Raw genomic sequence first — 22,706 nt, 5'->3', positions numbered from 1 at the left:
AAACCTGCAAGCAAAGACTACACACGATGCTTGACAAGAAGCGAGGAGTTACATTCAACATCTCAATTAGTAGTTACATCTACATCATGCATCTACATTTATATATTAAATGTTCCCATATTTTTAATTACTCCCAGCATGACTACAATTGCTGCTAATGGAAGTTAAGGAAAAACAGACTTCAGATGAATGTACAACACAGTTCACACACAGCTCTGTAAGATTCTTTTGTGTTTAAGGCAGACTGGTTATTTGCATCAAACACTGCCAGATAACCCTAATTTTGTGAAGTGGACAATAAGATAGCACTAAATCCAGCACCTATTATATTAACCTGTAATCTTACACTGGAGCTGTAACTAGTTCATTTTGGGATCAAAAGAGTGTGGTGTTAGGCTGCTTTTATTTTAACACATATGATTGACTGTGAACAAAGGAATGAGAGCTTTATTTAATTTTGCCAGTTTGGGAAGGGAGAATAAACTGATACCAGCATTCAAGTGTTTTTTCCAACTCTACCCATGAGATCTATCAAAAGTAAATTAGGGGAAAGCAATTCACAGCAGTATTTCCTGCCTTTTCAAAGGTCAGTCCAGACCATGTGAATATTTAGTTATCTTCATAAACGGTGACCTGGATCTTGGACATCAAAGGTAAGTAAGACTGTGTAATCAAAGAGCTATATAATCTCAGTGCATGTTGAATGTTGAACCTCTATGATGTTTGTTTCAAATACTTTCTAAGCACGCAAAACTGCATCACCAAAAATCCATACAGGCCTCACTAGTTAATGTTAATATCTTTATCTTCAGCAATCATGGAAAAAACCAAAGAAGGTCTGCTCCAAAATACAGTGGAGGTCATTGAAGTGCATTTACAAACACAGAACCTAGATCTGATTTGTCCTCTGAATCCATATAAGAGATCAGGATTCTATCATTACATTACTGAAAACATCTCCTGGACCACCAGTTTCAGTGCTTAAAGAAGAAGCTCCACTTATCAGTCAATGGAGCATCCACACAGCATTTCCTGGGAGACTTCATTAAAGGAAGCATACAAGGAAGAACAGACTATAAAACAATGACCTGAGGCTTGTTTTGTTTCAAATACCTGTACCTCAGCACACTTGGTCATCCACACCCAAAATACACACCTATTTCTGTGCTAATTGGTTGTGCCTTAAGGCTGTTTTCACCTGCTTGCTTTTTGGAAATGGATGATTGACTGGATACTGTTTCATGTTGTTTCAAAACTTGCCTTAATGAAACGGCAAGCACTGTTCTTGTGTTCTCTCTTTCCTGAATTTGCCAATTTTAACGTGAATTCCTTTCTTTTCAATATATTTTTTGGTGACCCACACAGACATTTTGACTTGAGCTGTATTTATAAGGACAAGAAAGGACAATCAAATTATGTCCAGACTCCAAATTTTGTAGAACTGTCAGAGCACTATTCTAACCAGTGAGGCATCACCACTCCACATGCTGAACTAACACCAGTGTAGTTACTTCACTTGCCTCAAACCTTAAAGTAACCACATTCTTGAGCTATCCCAAAGCACAGAGACTCTTGGATGGTAATTATTCATATTAGAGTCAGCCCTTTACCACTTTCCAGTTGGTGGCCTGGACAGACTTGAAATGTGTGCTTTCTTCTCTTATTTTTTTGGTTAACAGCCCACCTAGTTAAAATACTGCAAGAGTCTGTGCCTCTACTCTTCCCCAGCAAGCTCAGCAGGCACTCTGCCAACTCCTCCTTTTCAGTTGTGAGGGAGAACAAGAATATCCTGCTGCAGCAGCCAGCTGGCTACCTTCTCCTGTCAAGGACTTAATATACTTCCATAAAGTATTCAGCTGTTGCTGGATGAGAGACAGAGCGCTCTATAGTGCCTTCTTCAAACAGCCCTCCTCCTTGACTAGCACAGACTGAATGGATGAAAGAACCATATGCAAAGAAACAGGAATGAGGGTACAAACACAGCCTTCATTCTTTGGACAATCAAAAGTCACCTAATTCATCTTAACCTTTAAGCCAAATATTTTCTTTCCAGGACAAAGGCTCACCAGACGAAAGTTCATGCAAATCTGAAAAATCTTCAAGCTACTTACATGTTTTATTGTCTTCTCATCATACTTAGCTCAAGTTTGGCTCAACAAAAGCTTTCTTGTATCAAAGGTGAAAACATTTCCATTCTCTTAAAAAGACTGCAAGAAAACCAAAGATCTCCAATTTTGTTTTAAACATGAATATTCTCTTTCAAAGACTCTATCTCAAACACTTTATCATTAAGAAAATGAAAATGAAATAGTGGAAGAGTAAGTAGGACTTGCCAATTCTTACCTTGTTTTCTTAATGAATAACAAATTCAGTCAGCACTGGAACTTCTGTTGCCATGGCAGCAGGAAGCCCACCTTTCCAGTAATTTGGAATCACTTTGTTGGTCATTTCAGTCAGATGCTGGAAAACTTGCTCCAGCTACTCACTCTGCCTCATTTCCCAGCCCTTCTAGAGACAGCCTGTCCTGCAGATGCCACCCTGCACCCTCCTCTCTCTGCTGCCCAAGGGTCAGCACTCACACAGCAAGCAATAAATAATCAGCATCCCAGGCAGCTCTTCCCTGGCAGCTGGCAACACGCTGGAATAAGGGCAGGAGCCTAGGAAATGAGAAGCTGAGCCCTGGAATGGGAAAAAGGGGCCAGGAGAGCCACAGGGCTCCTGCTCTGGTGTGAAGATGGGGGCAGTGGAGAGAGGCAATGAACAGATGTGAAGCCAAGTAGATGAACTCACTCAAGCAGCTGTGGCAGGAAGTGCCTGGTGAGAAAAGAAATCTCCCAATCTTCCTCCATTCTGAGAACTCAGAACATTAAACTGCCTCTCAAACAAACAGGTTCCAAAATTAAAACAACCCCAAATCACTCTTTTGTTGATCACTTGCATTTTCAGAAGCCTAAGTTTCTTTTTAAACTGCTGCAGCTTGCAATATTTAAAAGCAATGGAACTGACATAAGCTGATTTACACCACCTTACTGTTAAATTTACCACTTAGGTTCCACTTTGGAAGTCAACTCTCCACTGTCTTGGGATATGTGAAATGGCCTGTGCTGAGCTGGCGACTTTGGGTATTTTTAATGAAGGTGTTTTCTTCACTCAAATATATTTTAGATGATTGTAATTTGGATTCAGTATATTTCTTAAAAGATCATTCTCCTGACATCAACATTGATAATGCCAAATACAATTAAAAGGAGCAGGCAGTTATGTTATGGCTGCACATACAACTTTATGGCTCTAATACGCAACTGTGCCTTAGCAGAATCTTAGGTACAGCTCTGAGTTCAAATTAATCATGTTAATGTAACGGACTTGCAATTTGCAGTAATTTCTACGAGCTGCATCATTAACTTTCTGCTGTATGTAAGCATCAATAGGTGGCAATTAAAAGGAGGAGCAAGTGAGGGTTCTGAGAGACTGCACTGTTGATTTCTAGTGCTCTTCCTTCATGTAACTGTGCCACGCTGTGATGTTTAGGACACAAAAGCACCAGACCTCTAGTGTTTAAGTACAGACCAAAAAAATGAATTCAGGTAAGTCAGAGATTTGTACAAGTCCAGCACAATGCTTTCCTCCTACTCTGAGGTTTTTTTATACTTCTGCATCTTCAGAGGCTCGTTTTTCCCACCTATCCCACCCTTTTCCCATCATTCTCTTGTCTGCACTTGATCTGTCCCTAAAGCAGACTTGCCATTTTCTAAATAAATCCTTCTTCTTCACCTCACCTTCTTCTAGTCAGTCAATCACCAAAACACAATCATCACAGATAATAATAACTGGCCCATTTCTGTGATGCAGTTTAAACAGAATAGTTCAAACCTTACAAAGCTGAGATTAATATTACTTTCATCCATTTAGAGGAAATAAAAGAAGAAGCAAACTGCTAGAACTTTCTGTTACAAGAAAGAATGTGGAGATAGGAGGCATCAGCAAATCCAAAAGGGGCTCTGGGGAATAAGGAGAGAAAGGCAGAGGAGTGAGTGGTTGTGACAGGTTGGGAGACAAAATGTTAAGCCAGCCTTTCTTAGTGCAGTATTTATATTTCCATGAAATGATTTTATCAGCAAGGGTCAAGGAAACAGAAAAAAAGCAAGAAGGAAAAAAAGCCAACAAGCTTACTATCTGTCATGCTAGAAGATGTTGCCACACCTTCAGCTGTACCCCAGGGCTATCCTTATAGATGTACTGTATCCTTACAGTTGTTGGCTGTATCCTCACAGTTGCAAGTAAAAGAGGACAAAGGATCAACTCCAACCCCATCCAGAAATGGACACGTTGCCTCACAGGTCAGGATGAGCCCTTGCTCAGAGCTAGCCATAGCTCAGTCAGCTCTCCTCAGAGCAGCCTAAATCACAGCCAGAAACCCAGCCAACAGCTAAGGAACATGGAAATCATGGGCCTTGGGCTCCAGCTCTCTCTCTCTGGTCTTCTTAGATGCCAGTAAAGGAATGTAAAAGAAACCCACTCCTGGACTGAAGTCTGAAAGTGAAGGCAAAGGCGTTTTCTTTACAGAGAGGGCACTCCACTTGGTCCTACAATGCTTTTCAGGGCTATAAGTCTACAATTGTGCCAAAAGAAGAAGAGTTAAAAACAACTTATATGCTGAGGTACAGAGCTATATACACACCCGAGCACTTCATACCCCAGTGCAGTGGTTTTCAGCTGATGGCAGCAAGTGCCCAGGAATTCATGGACCATTCCTACAAGAAGGGAACTCACTGATGTGCTATGGCCTTCCACATGCACAACCTTTTCAAATGAATTTGCACAATCACGAGCCAGTCTTTGGGGCCTTCAAATGCCCACAGAGGAAAACAGTGAAAATTGGTGACACCTGTTCACCTGGGAGATATCAATGTGAGGATCTGATGGCTACAAAGGACAAATGGATTACCTGAGTATGAGTAGGTACTTGTAGTAGTATGACATGGCTTCAAGAGAGGAGGACAAGTTATTTATCTTCAGAAATAATCGTAATTCATAGTAAAATTAGCCAGCATCTTCTGTTAAAATGTCTAGCTAATTTGAAATTTAAACATTAATACCTAAGCTATCTACAGATTTTAAAAAATCAGTTTGCATTAATTATTTTAGTTATTTCATCCTTTCATGTTGCTTTATTTTCAGATGAACAAATTTCATTTTCAAGTATTTAACAGGCAGTAGCTAGTGAATTAATGCTGAGTGCTGAAGGAGTTAACCTTCAGTTTAACTCACAGTAAAACACTACTGCTGAGGACCTGAGCTCTGGTTTTTTTCTTCCCCCATGGCATCCTAAATAGAAGCTGAATGCAAAATAAAAAAGGAATAAAAAATTAAAAACAAAAAACCACCAGAAAAGACAAACAAACGAAAACCCAATGCAAACAAAAAAAAGCCCCCACACACACAAAAATATCCCCACCATGACCAAAACATACCTGGAATTTACTTCACAGCTGTACCTATACAGGAAATCAATCATTCCAGTGAAACAAGCAACAACAGCGTTAGCTGACCCTCAAAGACTTGTTCTCTCAGCCCAAGGAAATGCTGAACCGTTTCCTCAGTAACCTTTGGTCACTTCTCCTGGCTAAGTTGTGTGTATATGATCTTCCCTGTGATGAAACATAAGCAGCACAGATCTCAAATGCTCTGCAGAGAAGTGACCTTTCCACTGAAAGGTATACATACATACCTGTTCAAAGTTACAAAGGCATATATATCTGCTCAAAGTTACTCCTTTCATGGAACAGATACAGAAAGAAGTGGCAATGGCTCTACTCAGCCTACCTATCTAGGAGAAACAAAAGGATTACCTGCTTCTAATTCTACTTCTCTAATAACAGCAATCCAATGGCTTCACATGAAAAAAAGTCTGAAAACTTAGCTCTTCCAAAGTTGGTGTGAATTCAGGTTTTCATGAGATCTTCAGAAGGGTTTGCTGACTTTTTTAAAGTAGATGCAGTTATTAAAGTCTCTCCTGTTCATAAAAGATGCTCTCCTGCAGCTTGCTATTTCTACCTTGCTCTTCTTGAGATTTTGGCAAAGTCACAGAGTTGAGTATGTTGTGACACAATCAGCCGTTTGAAGCGTTTGCTTTTCACTTGAATTTTATTTTTAGAATCTCCCATAATCTTTCAAAGCACACGTACCCACACTTTGACATGAAGTAAAAATCTATGAAGAAAAGCTGAAGGATCTGACAAACTCTAGAACATAAGTAAGATCTCTCATTTATAAAATGACTACTGCCTCATTTCCTTTAGAAGCCCACAGATATGGCTGCATGGCAAATACTCATTTGCCATACAGAAAACTTGACAGTTTCTATCTCAGATCTAGAAGTCATGGGCTTAAAAGTGTCAGATCTTCAGCTGGTGACTCTGAAATCCAACTAAGGCTCTCAAAGTAAAAGAAGAACACATCAGTCCTCAATTCTTACAGTTAAATGTTTCTTAGGGACCATCTGCTCACTGCTGGCCCTGCCTTGAGCCAAGAGCTAGACCGGACTACTTGCACAGTCCCTTCCACTCTGTATCATGCTGTGAGTATACAAGTGGTTTCATGAAAACCATTGTCCTTTGCCAGCCACCACGTTTATCATTGACTGCAGAGGTGTTTCTGAATTACTCTGGAACATCTAAGAGCAAAGATTACTGAGCTACATACACTTCTGGTTGCAGAGCTACTCTGTGTGAATCCAGTAATAAAAACTACTTGATAATGTCCTTTTATATTTGCTGACCTGCATCTTTATATCAAAGCTTTGACAAAGCATTCTCTTTTACATCAGTTTGCATGTATTACCTTAATTAATTCTGCAAAATTCCTCTTATTTCAATTCTGTTCATCAAAATGGTTGTATCTGAGATTCATTTCAAAAGGCAGCCCTCTCAGAGAGACTCCTGGATGATATCACCATATAATGTAACCCAGCTTATGTCCAGTAACTCAAATCAACCAGAGACAATGGAAAGTGGATGAGGATCCTGCTCATCCCTGCCAGCAAGCAGAAAGCAAGGTGTTCCCTAAATCCCAGTCACTCCAAATCCAGGACCTGCTGCTCTGCCCAAATGTCCTCCTTGCAAAAGACCAGAGAGAGAGCTCTACAAGGACCTATGCTTAGACCTGTCCCCACAGAGGATACAAAGGTGAATGTTTACTAAGAAAGGACAAAACTCTGATGACAGCAGGGAATAAAACTGAGCCTCTGCACCAGGGAATGAAGCAATGAAATATGAAGAGTCACTGAAGAGCAAAAGGTCCCCCTTTATGCAGAAAGAACTAGCCCCTGAATGCTAAGCAACATCTACACACAAATACATAGTACTCCACTATCTACTAAATGGAGATAATTGTAAATTCAATAAGAACCGTATGAAAATATAATGGCATGAGAACAAGACCAGAATTATAAAAGCAAGGCAAACTGAAGAAAAAAAGAAGCAATTACTGCAGGTTCAACCAGAAAACCAGGTGAGGAGGTAACAGTGAAAGAAATGAGAAGAAAAACTCCCTGCTGCTGTGCTCTGCATGAATATTTGCATCTGCCAACAGGCCATCAAAAAGCAAACTGGCACTAAGTCATAATTCTCCATTTGCTATTTATATTCTGGCAGCATTATGTTGGTGCAATTTCTATCAAAGCCTCCATTTTGGGGATGGGATAAGAAAAGGAGATATTGTAATCTACTTCTGCAACTGCTGTTTGTATTTGCTGAGTTATCTGGCACTTGATGTGTGCCTCATGCATCACTTTTTATTCAAAAATTGACATGTTTATCCAAGAATGATTGTAACACGGTAGCCTGATTCAGATACACACAAAAGCTTTGGCAGACATTTTCAGCCATGCATTTTATGTGATTTACACATTGGCATGCAAAAGACAACATTTAATTGTGCATGTGTATTGTAATCACAGCCAGGTGGAGGCAGCTCATTGGAGCAGTGGAGATAAGTCTACAGGTAAGCAGCATATTAATAAGTTTCTGAAGGCTTTTAAATCTGGGAACTGGTGGAGGCCTTTATCCTGTACCAAGATAAGACACACTGCTTAATCACTGCATCCTAGCTATAAAGGTTTCTTTAGATAATTTTAAGCTAGTCAAATTTCACTTTCACACCACAAATTATCTTAGGTAAAAATTGGATATTTCCTCCCACTCTGAAAGTTTGAGTATGAATGAGAATGTGACTATGCCATTGCAGAAAGCATCCCTAATTCTGACTGTAGATACAGCCCTTCCAGGTGATGAGCACTTTCTCCCCTGTGCAGCACTGCACGTGGCGTGTAACAGAGAGACCTGATACTGCACTGAGAAGGACATCACCACAGAATGGAGCTGGGTAAGGCCCCAGGAGATACACCCAGGACTAATGCATCTTTCCACTGCTGTCTCCTGTTTCTTTGGAGAATACCAATAGGAAGGAATTGAACCAGCAGTTCCAAAGGAGCTGCAGAGAGGAAGAGAACAAAAAGGATAACCAATATAAGGGGGCATGTTCTTGTGCCAATAAAGGAATGAACAAGAGGTACCAAATGACAAAATCAAGCAAGTGAACAAAACCAAGCAATTTGAACTAGAACTTGGCTGCTGATTCTGCTTGGTTTTATTGATGATGACAACCATTATATCAATGTCATTTGACTGCATGCAGGTGGTAAGGATGTTCCTTATCTTGATATCCAGCTTATCTGTTTCAGGTATGAGGGATCCACATCTACACTGTATCTACAAATAATATATCACAGTATTTTTCCTTCTAAGCTGTATGATACTGCTTTATAGTTAAAGGATACATAAATACAGTTGGACTCAAAGATCTTAAAGTCCTTCTCTGACCTAAATGAGACTATGATTTCCTGTTACTATTAGAACAGAAAAAGCAACATTAGGGATATACAAGCACCTCCAGAGAGCAATTAATCTCCTCCTAAAATACACATTTGAGACAGGCATGATGAGCAGTCTGTTCAATGTACCCTACTCTCACCCTAGTATGGATGAAAATGATTAGCTGGGGTTCTGACATCTAGCTTTTAAAAATTTCAAGGATGGAAGAGGTGAACCTCAGTCTCAGGGGAAGGATGCACACAAGAAGCAGTTGAGCTCTCCTCCTGCCTCTGACCAGAGGCAGAACATCCCTCCCATCACCCCTGGAACAGGAAAACGCAGAGGTAGCAAAATCAGAGTTTGTACCACTGGACACCCACACATGTACAGTTTGAAAAGGAGAGATGGGAAACAGCTCCCACTGTTCCTTGGACATTTGTCACCTCCAAACAGGTGGCCCAAGGAAATGCCCTGTAACTGGGGAGATGCCCATGCTCCCTACACAGATCATCCATTCAGTCTCCCCAGTACAGTGCAAACCAACTTACAGGCACAGACACTACTACCAAAATTACCAGCATCATTTCACTGAGCCCTTCAGTCAGGGCAGCAGAGTTCACAAACGCTCCCACAACTCCTCTGCATCCACAGCTGCCCTTCCTGAGCCAGCTCCATCCTCTGCTTTGAGCTGGCTCACACTCTGCTGCGTGACTTGGTGAGTCAGCTCAGCAAGGGAGGTGAAAAGGCAATACTTGAGAAGCTTTCCATGATTACAAGTTAGGCTAATTCATTCAAGAAAATTACATGCATTTCCCAGATATCTTCAAATATATCAATCTAGTCTGAGAATGGACTGGATTTGTTGGCACTTAAAATTACATTCCCACTTATTCTATTCATTCTACAGAATCTTCACAAAGAAACCAGCAGTTTAAACAGTCTGCTGCCTCAGGTTACAGAAGTTTGCTTGCGGATTATTCTCTCTCCCACTTTGAAAAGCACATAAATTATTAACACACATCACTAAAATACCCTGTCTTTCAACAAAGACATTCTAAACATTTGTCAACAAAAATCAGTTTACTGGGTAGCCTCTAACAATATTATGCTAAGAAAAATACAACTGATGTGTTTTAGGGTTAAAAAAAAAAATCATCACTTTTCTTGTAATTTCAGAAGACCAAGCAGAGCTGGCGTGACAATTAGTGAATATTTAAGTGCTTGATATTCACTGGAAATAGTCTGACAGCAATGGCCAAATAATTTCAGGCACGAGAAGAAAAGAAAGTCTCAGACTGATGAATAACTGACATTTGACCTGCTGTTCACTTCCTAAGCTGGAAAAAAAAGCAATTCATAATTGAACTGAAGTTGAAGCTGGCTAAGAAAGCATAAAACACTATTTCACTTTTCTGTATTGCTGTGCTGTCTCATGCTCTTTTTAATAAATTGTTTATCTCACTGGTTATAACTGCATATTGAGGACAGATGTAAATACCTAGACAAGGCAGTTATCATTACCCACAAATGTAAAAGAAAATAATTCAAACATTTATAAAACTGTGGCTGAAATTTTGAATTTAATAGGTAACACAGCACTTGTGGAAATTTATAAGAAAGCACATGTAATATTTGTTATTAACTATTGAGACTTTCTAATATTTAGCTTTTCCTGGCACACATTTTGGCTTGAAGCTGGTGGGAGCACAGTTAAGAGACAACATTTTCCCCACAAAGGGAATATGAACCACTACCATATGACTGCATGAACAAACAAAACCAGCCAAACAAAAAAAAAACTCACCCAGAACATAATCCTTAAGAAACAGACCCCCCCAGAGGATTATGAAGTCCTTCTCTCTGAAAAATTTGGGACTGAGGCAGAGAAATTCCCTGCCAAGGTACTACATCCAAACTCCAGTGGACGATAAATAGCTGTAGATCCAAGACCATTTGGTCTTTATTCTGTATTCTCAAGTAATGTGAAGCTTTTCTCTTCCAAGAGAAGAGCAAACTGAAATGAAATGTTTACAAGTGATGTTTACAGAGGATTACACCTTTACCCTGCTTTCTATTAAGGGACTCCTGTTGCTTAAGAAACCCGTGTTAATCCCCCAAAGCAGATGGGATTTTCCAACCCTGCATATTTCACAAAGCTTGAATATATTCAAAGGGAAAGGAAATTGACACAATACAGAAAACAGATGTTTAATAAACTTGAGTAATTGGACAGGCAAGCATGTTTTGGTCCCTCCAAAAGACAGCTACAGAAAGGAAGCAAATATTCTCTTGCAGACACAATAAAGAAGACTTTGGTTTGGTTTTAATTAAAGAGATCGGATCCTAACCAAAAGAAGAAGCCTAACCTCCTGTGACATACTTTGATCTCACCTTTGATGCCAAAAAGAAACAGCTCTTAATTGCTATTTAGCATCAATATATCATCCCAGTCACATCAGCTTCATTCACTCAGAGAGCAGGACATGATCAGCAGCAAGCACCATATCAGTCAGGTCAAACCTGGTCTGAGTCACCAAATCATCCTGGCAGCCTAACCAGAGAATCAGTCTTGTCTTCAGCATCACCCAGACAGCAACTACACTGACTCTGCACCTAGGAGCAGTTTTAAAACAGATTACTTCAGGCAATGAAACAACTATAAAAGTAAATATAATATAAATGGCAGACACTAAACATGAAAGGGTTTTTTTTCCCCAGAAGGATCTGAAGTAGATGCAATCATCAGCTATTTTTACTGTTCTTTAAAAACTGTATTTCATTTTCACTTAAACTGCTTTGAATCTATAGGGGAGATCATATCAGAACAAATATATGAAAATCTAAGGTTTGCTATGGCTTTATGGAATCAATCCTGTTCTCTTTCAACTACCTTAGGTGAGAAATAAAGGCAGAGGAAAATCAAGCAGTACAGAACTGTACATCTTCACTTTCTATTATGTAATACACAACCTCTGTTTTGCAGTGTGGGGTTTTGCAAGTCTTCAGGTTGACATGTCAACCTTTCAAAATGCCCAAGAACCCTCTATATATGATTATCATTGTGTGCACACAGGTGGAAAATGTTCTTCCTCCTTCCTATTAATAATTTTAGCTAAAGCTGTCGTCCTCTCACCTAGCAGAAAGAAAATGTATTTGCTCATTCTATCACATAAGTCAGCCTAACACTGGCTGAAACAGAACGCTGTATTTGGGACCTCTGCAGTCTCCACTTAGCATATCTAACCAATTTGTCAGTAAATACAGCCAAAGTGGAAATTAGAAACAAAAAACAGGGGAGAAATATATTCCACACTTGCATGCAACATCATGACCAACAGGTCATGACCTCTTGACTCATGGCCTGATTTTCAGGCACTAATCATCTCCAACTGTAGCTGACATCCAGTTCTTGTCTGAGAGTTTGTGGCAGACAAAAAACTAAACATACAGAGACTCAGTCACAAAATGCTGAATAACTTAAAAGAGGGAAGGATGTTCTACATAATTTGTCTTCTCATAGCTGAAGAGATAAAAATGTGCTCAAAAAAGATAACTGAAGAATTTTATACTTTACTTACATGTTAAAGGCAGGAAATACAAAGTCAAAGTCATGTAATCTTTTTTTTTTTTTTTTTAATAGCAATGCCTACCTTTCCCCTCCCTCCTTCAAGCATGTGTACCCAACCTGCTAAATGAATGTGTGTAAAAGGATCCAGGATTATCTATTTAAGTTTTCACTAGCTTTTTGGAATACAGGAATGTTGAAAGATTCTTCAAGAAAATACTGTTTGTTAACAGCAAGCAGCATAGAAGATTTTTTCTTATGCATCCCTTTCTTTTACAATATTCCATTTACAACAACTGATAAAAAGGCCTTCATTGTGGCTTCTATTTTTAAGTTTCCCATACAAACTCTCCCCACATACTATATGGGGTTTTTCCGATTAAAAAAAATATAATTTACGGGTCCATATATAGGCATGTGGATGTCTCTTCTCTCTTTTCTGTTCATTTGGAGTTTTGTTCTTGTGAGAAGTAATACAGTGAGCCAAACATGGTATGATTTTATGGCATCAAAGTACTAACACCTAAAGAATAATATTCCTTGAGAAACTCAAATGGCACTGGAGTTACTTTACTTTTAAACAGCCCAAAGAGCAGCAGCACTGAGGGGTAATGGAAGTAGGTCATATTTTCCTCCTGTTTTGTTATATACAGAACAGACATAAAAATCTGATGGATTTGGCACTCATAGTAACAAGTCATCTGTATGCAATGTGAGAAAAGGGGTTGCTTAAGAGCAAGGATATTGAATCATGTCTCCTGGAATATAATTTAGAAACAAACCAAACCAAAATTCAATAAACAAGAAAAAATAAACAAGCACAGAATAAAAACCTAAAACCACGACAATTTTCAAACAAAACAATAACAAACCCAATAAAAATACTACATAGATAAGGTCTTACAGCTAATGGGGTGGTGGTGCTTAAGGTATAACAAGAGTAGCACAGAGGTAAGATCAGACAGATGAACAGTCCCAACTACCCTACCACTTCCCCCAAACTCAGGAGGAAGTAGCACCAGCATCTCTTTCCATTTTTATGCAGACTTCATGAGAAAATAATAAACTGGCATCATTAAACTTTATACCATCCTACAAGACACACTACAAGCATCAATAAAAGCACCCAAAGCATGGCTCATTTGCTAACACAGAAAGGTTTGTGCAGCAAAATTCCTGAAATTGTAGGAAACACAAATCCTTCTCAGTTTATACTTGTATCATATTTGCAAAGTTATTTTCATAATCATAGCAGCTCAGGTTTTGGGAAGCGTAGTTCAGATATTCAACCACGCAAAAAGCCTTTAATTCTCCCCTGAAAAGCAAACCCACAGATGTGCTTAGGCATGTATGTTTAATGTCTTCTGCCCACGGCCACACTTGCTGCTCCTAAAATATTTTGTTGAAATGGTATCACTTTCCTTTTCTGTGCATACTGCACCAATTTGGCTAAAAACATGAAGCTTATAAATAGGAACATGGGGTTTCCAACATGAATAAACACCTCAATTTAGATGCATCAAAACTTAATCATTTTTGTGAGATGGGACTAAAACAACTAATGTCTTTTAGAGCAGACTGAAAACACCATGTATTCCTCCATTTGACTATGCATATGTTAAAGACAAAAGGCTTTACAAAAGATTTGCTGTAAAAGATTTTGTATCTAAGCATCCTGCATGTTTTACCACAAGATTTGACTTTCAAACCTACTGGGCTTTCCTTGAATAGTGATAGTTATGAAATAAAAGTCTCTGAAAACAATCATATTGAAGTGATCGCAACAGAAAATTGTTTATATCCCCAGGTCTTTCAGGTGTTGCTGAAGTTAAAAACAAATGAAATGTTGATATCTTCTAATATTAAAGGCCAAAAAATACTGTTTTCTCAAACTCCCAGAAGCAAAGCTGGAGTTACAGGGTGCTTTGCATCCACATAATCTTATATTTTCTTCTAAACAATTTAATTAAATGGACCTAATCAAGAAATGTCTGCACATCTTTTTCATTTTTCAAAATACAGTGAATTAGTATCTACAGATGGGTTAAAAAAACCCCCAAACTTGTCTCTGGAATAATAGAGATACTTATATCATATAAAAGAGCACCAAAATAGTATCAGTGTTGGATGGTTTAAACTACAACGACACTTTTGAGCTGCAACCATTATCTAAAGACTGTTTTTTACCTAAAGACTGTTTGCTATGGATATTTGACAGGGATTGTGAAAGGTACACAAGTGTAACAAGTTGCTACATACATGGGCATTTCACTTGATGGCAGTTCAGTTCACCCATAACCTGCCTGCCCAGAGAATTTACCTTCCACTAAAACAAAATCTGAGACTGAACACATAGCTGCAGTTGGATCACAAAGAGAAGCAGAGAGCAGATCAAAAACCATCTGCATGTACACATAGAAAACAGACAAACAAAACCTCATAGGCAGGCCATAAAAACATAATAAACATTTTTTAAATTATAATTTTCAAAAGCAGAATTCCTTCATGTTAATACAGGGGTAACAGTTTTCCCTAAACATACAGTTTAGGGCACTGTATGTCTAAGACCTCTGTATCTTGCTGGTGATCCTCCATTTTATAGAAGGGAAATCTGAGCATATGAAGGCATGAAAATAGCTACAGAAAATGCAAGTAACAAAGGATGAAATTTGAACTCAGGTTTCCACTTTCCTATTCACTGAAGCCCGAAGACTTTGAAAAATATACATTCCAGTACACTTCCATAACAGCAGCAGTGTTCAACCACATTTCATGTTAATTGTGTAAGCATGGCATGTTAAAATCATTAGATAGATTGTATGAAACTGGATCGGTCTTGGTATCAGAACTAATTCTAACTGATTTCACTGATCACAACCACACACTAAAGCAGTAGCAGCTCTGTCTCCTTGGCAAGGACAAACCAAGGACAAAGGATGATACTGCTTTGCTTCTTTCCTGGCACTCAACTTCTGTGAGAGCACTCAGCACTTGTAAGAGTGATATAAATTACTGAAAACTTTGATGACTCCAAGTTAATATCCCAAGGACCTGCCAGAGGAAAGACAAAAAAATCTGTATAGATCTACAGTTTACAGGATCAAGAGCAAAACAGCAGCAAGGAAATACATCAACTGTTCAAAAAGTAGGGGAATCCACTAATGAAATATCTGAAGAAAAAAAAACCACCAAGGACTTTAACTTCTCGTGAAGCTGTTCAAACAGAAAAGGAATTAATAACTGTAATCTACAGTTCACTTCCCTGTTTAATGCTATTGTATTGCACCATGATCTATTTAATGCTGATATACACAACAGCCATTTTCTCTGCAACATGAATTCATTAGCCAAAGAATTACAGCTGAAATAAAAAGAACTGGTTTGAGAATATGTATTGTCAGAAATGCCTGAATAATCTTTGGCCACCCCAACCTCCACACCCTTACCGGAATGTCAAAAGTCTCTTGTGTGTCATCCAGCATCTGAATTTTGATAGAGACAAGTTTTCCTGGAGTTGTCATCGGTGGTTTCTGTCCATGCTCCAGAGTACTGATCCCAGCATTTTCCTGAGCTCCTAAGCGGGATCCTGCTGTTGGTCTCTGCTCAGTTTCACCCATGTTTAGGGAAACTTGTTTCTTATATCTGACAGAAGAATAAGGGCAAAGAAGACCATATTAGTCATAAGGAAGATGTTTTGCACATAAGCATCATGCTATATACGCTTGCAGGTAGTAAACTGTATGACCATTAACAAGTAAGACCATCACAATTTTTTTCTTAATGTTTCATATGAAAACAAGAAAATCAGACAAACGTCGTACTTTTCAAAATACACAGCCTAATCACCTCCTTGGGGTAAGGCTGATAGACAGGCTATGGACTACATGAGGGAAAATTATTCCTTTTCTCCTGGAAAAGTAAACAAGACCACATTGGAAATAGAGCACGACAGAGCCCAGATTTCAATTAATTATGTAAATTTTTAATTATTTATGAATCAGGCTGTTATCACCCCCAGACAGGATTCCCAGAGAAGGTAGGAAGGCGAGAAGAGCAAGTGAGACAAAGACAACTCAGCACTTGCTGACCATCATTCCCTCTTGGCTGCATCAGCACTTTTTCCTTCCAGCCTTCTCTGGCACTTTGCAGCTGCCACCTTAGTAAGGGTCTGCAAAGTGGGAAAGCCAAGGGGTACAAGATTACACCAATTATACACTGGGGACCAGAGCTGCTCCAGACCTGGGGCCTGGCCTGATCCCACCGATTAGCCAAGAACTGTGAGGACGTGCTACTGGGAGGCCAGAAAAAAACCCAACACTGACTGGGAAATTCTTCATTATTGACATAACCATGAACCTTATTTTTTAATTCAAGCACCATTAGTTTTACTTGTTGAATGTTATATTAGAATTGTATTTCACACTAGAATTTTATTTCACTTTTCCTACCCGGCTTTTTGACACTCCAGGTGGGTTTCTGATGAAACCCACTTCTTCTGTCCATTTGTCTTTCTTGGTAAATGCATTTTCATTCTGCATGGCTTTTATACAGTTATCAATGACCAAAACATGTAGCACACAGATGGGCACAAATGGAAATGTAACTTTCCAGCTGAACAGAGGCATAAGAAGAGTACTGCCAATCACTGCCTAGCTTTAACTCTGAGGTTACAATTATTGAGAGGCCTGTATGGGAAAAAATGGAAGCACAAGACAGCCTATGAATTTGTGAATGCATCACCAGTTCTACAGGATTCTATAAAGAACAGTGACAGGTAATAAGACACCAGTTCCCACCATAAGGATAGAATAAAAACAGCCCTGTCTTTGGCAGGATACACTATTTACTACACATTACTCTTCCATATCCTGACTAATCTGTTCCCACAGATTTTTTACACAGCAAATACTAGGCGTAAAAAAATTTAAAACAGCACTTGGATTAAAAGCAATGTTAGCTGAGAAGGAAGGGAATCAAAAATTATGGATCCCACACTTCTAAATAACAGCTCAATAGGCACAAGTGAAGGAGAAAAAAAAATGCAGGCAAGCTTTTGTAATGATTCAGCACTAACATGCCCATCAAGGTCAGAGAGACACTAGCGAAACCTAAGCAAGCACATGTCAACCACTACCAGAGAGGCAAATTTTTCCTCAATTATCACTGCAATCTAAAAATCTATGAAGAATCAATTATATTTATCTTCTTCTTTAAAAATTATTAAATTAAATCTTTTTATAAGACAAGCAGCGCCAACAAGAAAGCCTCAGCTGGAAGCAGGAATTCCAGAAGAAAAGACACCAAGGTCTACGTACAAAGACTCCAGGTCCCTTTGAAAATAATCTGTTTTTCCTGTGTGTGGAGTACACAGGATCATCTAAAAAGGTAGCACAGGCACCCAGTCTAGAAGTGCACAAGGATTCTGGTGCAAGTAAGAGCTCTCCTGAAGTCACCACAAACCCCAGCCAGCACCAAGAGGGCAGACAGGACCTCTACAACTGCTGTGCTACTATAGAAGTTTTTGGCTATGTTCTTTCCATTAAATCATAAATGCAGCAATCAACCAAGTCAGTTCAAGTGATACCATTAAACAATCCATGCAAGGAAATATTACAGACACTGAACCCTTCTATAAATGTTCTTCTGACTAGATGATACAGTAGCCCACACACACAATCAGACAGTCCAATAAACTTTATGAAACATATAAAAACCACTCAAATTTAGGAGCCAAAAAAATCATGGAGGAAGGGTACAAGCAGAACCACTCCATATACACAGCTTATTTTTTTTAATATTATTAAGTTAGTAATATAGAAATTCTTGCTTTATATATATATTTAACCAGTTGGTTATATACATACACTTTTATTTGGAAGAAAAGATCAAAGAACTATTGTACTCAGGCTACCCTGATCACAAGCATCTGCTACTTGGAAAATTAAAAGACGACCTTCCATTTTTTAACCTATACGCCTAAACATCAGCCTGCTGCACTGGAAGTTATTTAGGGGTTTTTTTTCTGCATGCCACTAGTCTCACTAAGCTGCTGTCATAACACCAGCATAATATTTTTACTACACTTTTATGTAAGAGGCCTTAAAAATTACCCTCTCTAAAATAACAGAGCACATCAGTCAAGCTGTATACCTTTATATCACTTTTATCTAGGAGACAGTGAACTAAGGTCACAGAACACAACCACAGAGTATTAAGCAAACATTGAGCAAACCTGAGGAGATTAGGATGCCTGATGTCTGTCATGATGAAGAGACAGATCAGGTCTGGACAAACAATAGAGAAATTCAAAGACTCTCTAGTAGAACGACAACAGTAAATTGGGGAAGGAGTTAATCAAGAAGGAGGAGCAGCAGAACACCAGATTCTAGCATATGGCAGCTCTAAACAAAACATGTGGAGATAGACAACCAATACAGAAGCAGAGTGGCAAACAGAAGAGGATTCATCTGAACTCTGAAAATTAGGAGTTTCTGCCTGCTCTTTCTGACAGCTGTTGAAACCCAGGACCAAAACCAAGTCTATTGTTTCAGCTGCAGGTTCACTGGATGTCAGTGCCGTTCTCAGTAGTGCTGTAGCACCTGCAGGATGGAGAGAGCCTGCTGCAGAGAATGAACCTGTATCCTCACCTGTGTGAGGGGAGAAGTTACTGACACAGCAGAGCTGCCCACAGAGGAGTCTTGTCCCGTTCTGCTCCTTGCCAGCTCCCACCCATACAGTCCTGGCTGGTGCTGAGCACTGACTCTCACCCTCCTCAGGCTGAGCCACCTAGGCACCTCTCTAACTCAAAACAATTCAGTGTTTTGTTCTTGGCTGGGTTAGCAAATTAAATCAGCTCTCGGCAGGCTGGAAAATCCAAGGCCAGGGTGAGCTAAGCCCAGCCAGCTGCTCTCAGGCCACTGTACTGACTAAAGCTTTCTCTGCTTACAGCACCTGAAAAACTCAAAAAAACCCTACAACTGCCATTAGATAGATTAGGAGATGCTGTTTTGTTCTAATCAAACATTAATAACCCTTTTATACAGATACTAAATGCTTAGATTAAAAATGTAAGGTCTGTAGATTCTTATGCAGTAGCTGGACAAAGGCCACAATGTGGTTCAGCATAAAGCCACCTCAGTTCTCCATGTTCAAAGCAGGCACATTTTATAGCATCAGAAAGGTTCTGGCCAATTAAAATTTCCACATATTTTCCTCTGGCAGGATGAAAAAAGTATCAAACTCACTTAGTCTAAAGGGAGCTGTGAGTATAAACAGCACTTGTTGGAGTTAGGGCAGGGAAAACAGGGGCAGGAATAAAGGGTTACAAAAATTACAAAATACTGAGGAAAACAGAAGAAGTATGTTGGAATAGATGCCACTCTGCCTCCCACCTACTCTGCTCTTTAGGTCAGACCAGGGCTCAGAATTTGATGCAAGAGGCTCCCAATGCCTGAAGACTTCTGTTATGGGAGAGAATGGCACCATGTATCCAGGCCCTTTCCACTTCTTTTGCTTTCCTTTATGACACGTTTCCACAGCATGAAACAGAAGGAAGCATAGCGCTCAGGACGCTCCTCTTAAAGGTGGGGAAGCCTGAGGCACAGTGGGATGGTGTGAGTATAGCCCTGCTAAAGCACAGAGCAGACTTGTACACCTTCAGTAAGAGAAAATTCTATACATGCAGCATAAATGGTCAGTGATGCTGCTCTTTCATTAGTACATCAGAATTAACATAAAAATGAAATGAAGTCTCTTGAACCCATATTAAAAAACAATGATAGCATAACAAGGCAACAGGACCAGGAAGACTGAAACTACAATTCAGCTGAAATGATGGGAAGCAGACAGTTCAGGTTTTTATACTGCAAAGCATTATCCTGCTTAATTTGTGCAAGTCCCTGGCAGAGCTCTACAAAGCAAATATGATGATTAAAAAAATTTAAATTATTCATGTAAATCACAGAATCACAGAATATCCTGTCTTGGAAGGGACCTAAAAGGATCAGTGAAATCCAATTTATAATTTCTTTGATAAAACCCAGCACATTTGCAGAAGCAAGGAAATGGGAAAAGTTCTTAATAGAAAAATAGCTCAAGCTTGAAGGGCAGTGGTACCCACACAGGTGCTGGGTGTCTGTTTCTCTGCTTACATCCAGCAGACTAAGTTTGACTCAGACTCTAAAGGAAACCTTGCAGCTGAAGGGATTTGTGTTCAGTTTCTTGTCTGCCCTTTCTGCTCACATCCACAGTACTCAGATAGAGAAGGCAGGCAATAAAAATTCAGTTTTTCGGTACCATTAGACTGTCTTCTACCTCAAAACAGATAAGGTTAACACTGTAAGTGATGGCTGTGAAGTGAGAAGTAGAAAAGCTCAGTGTGAGGTATGGTCAAGAAGATAGGTCATGTCTAGTCCCCTGTACTGTCAGTGGAAAATGGGATGGAGGGTGAAGTCCTTAACCAGGCTTTATTTCTAAACACAGATTTATTTTTTTGTCTTTTTTCTGTCCCTAAAGATGCAGAAAATTAACCTTGAAAAACCTTCCTGCTCAAGAAAACACCATGGCTGCCTACCAAAAAGTAGACAGAGATTTGCAGAAGCAAGTCTTAGAATCAGATTCTTCAGCATTCTGCAGACTTCCTAAAATCTGCAGGAGTAAGAAATTCCCTCAGCTATGCAACACTATCTCTAAAAGAATAAAATTCATCATTTCTACTGAAAATTAATAGAGCCTACAAAGTTGCCTATCTTGGTCAGACTCTGAAAAATCTCTACACAACACTGTCCTATCCCTTGACCCAGTTTCTGTGGGATGGTTATGCAGCTGGACAGAATAAGTGCTCAGGTTTCTAAAGCAATAGAGTACACTTAGTGAACACCAAACTAGCTTGAGCCTGAAACCAATGTCAAATTTAGGCACCTGAGCAGTAATACAAAGCTTTAAAAACTCAAACTATTCAGTATGCCAATAATGTGGCCCAAAGTCCAGAATAATGAATAATGAGCATTTGTGACTGTACAGGATAAAAAAACACCTCTTGCAAGCCTATCAGTACAGCATTCAGAGTGCCCACATTCATTTCTGGCTTTAGGGCCATTCAGCTTCCAAGTGGAACTCATTTATCTTCATTGCATTCAGGTCCTAAAACTGTCTGCAATTCTGTGGCACTAGCAGCTGTCCCAGATTCCAATTCTTCTGCCAGATGTCAGCAAAGAACGGTCCCATCCTGCAGAAACTGGATGTGTGCTATCCTTTTTCCTCAGCCACACACCTGTCAGTAGATCTATCAACAAGTGCAGCGATAGATAAATCTATGCTTTCCCAATTGCCTCTGTGAAAATCCTCATCCCTTAAGCACAACTACAGACTGCTCTGTGAATTAAGCCAATCTGGTCTACAAATACTTTATTTCAACCCACAACATTGCAATTACTTTTGACGGCCATCAGTGATATTGAACAAGTCAGCAGACATATTGATTCACTTTGTGTTATGTTTCTGGACAATGTTGCATTTGAAACTAACTGAAGGCAAAAAACTTTTCTCCTTCCCTGCGTCTCACACAAGCAAGCAGAGCCATTGTACATATGTAAGAGAGCAATTAAGTAAGCAAAACTTCTTACACTCACCCTCTCAAAGGAACTCCTGAGAAACCTCTTCATAAAAGTTATTCTTTTGTCTGATTGTGACTGTTTCCCAGCCTCTTGAGACTTGTCTGCACTTTGTTCTTCACTACCTCTACCTGGTACCCCTGTACCATGATCAACGTCACTTACTTGAATCAGGAATGCCAACATCATATTCAAACCAACACTGCCAATTTTAAAGTTTTAATTCAGGTTTTAAATCAGCCAACTTGAAGGCACTGTACAAACAGGTAATTCTGCCTACACCTGGAAGGAAAATTAGTGTTTCATCTGCTAAGCCAAGGGGATGATTAGCTCCAATTGCTCAATTAGTGACTCTCACCCAACTATGTTTTCCCTTCACATCCAAAGGCACAGTCTGAGCAAAACAGGGATCTTGTGGAGCCGTGAATCCCTTAATAGACAAGAGGGAGGTATTTCCACACAAATGCTTCATTTGTTATTTGATAAGTTAAAATTTGAATTAAATATTTCCCACTTGCTTTGCAGTTACTGCATCACCATTTAACTACTATGTATGTGTTTATAACATACTTATACATGAAGTTCAACACTGTTTTCCATTGAAAATACTTCCCTGACACTTTGCTTTCCCAATTGGACAAGAACACACCTCTTCCA

General features: G+C 39.3%; 1 protein-coding gene across 5 annotated transcripts in view; it reads right to left on the bottom strand.

Annotated features, from left to right (window-relative positions):
* The window catches only part of FARP1 (FERM, ARH/RhoGEF and pleckstrin domain protein 1), a 200,819-nt gene that overhangs the window by 146,099 nt on the left and 32,014 nt on the right, over positions 1-22,706 (bottom strand). For all 5 annotated transcript variants that reach the window (XM_054272214.1, XM_054272216.1, XM_054272218.1 and 2 more), the window contains exon 2: positions 15,885-16,080. In XM_054272214.1, coding sequence (XP_054128189.1) covers positions 15,885-16,055 — 171 coding nt within the window. In that variant the 5' untranslated portion in view covers positions 16,056-16,080. The remainder of the gene's footprint in view (positions 1-15,884; positions 16,081-22,706) is intronic.

Source organism: Melozone crissalis, unplaced genomic scaffold, assembly GCF_028551555.1.
Source record: "Melozone crissalis strain CALT ecotype California unplaced genomic scaffold, PUWL_Pcris_2 ptg000013l_1, whole genome shotgun sequence".
Taxonomy (NCBI): Eukaryota; Metazoa; Chordata; class Aves; order Passeriformes; family Passerellidae; genus Melozone; species Melozone crissalis.
This window is presented reverse-complemented; position numbering and strand designations above follow the sequence as displayed.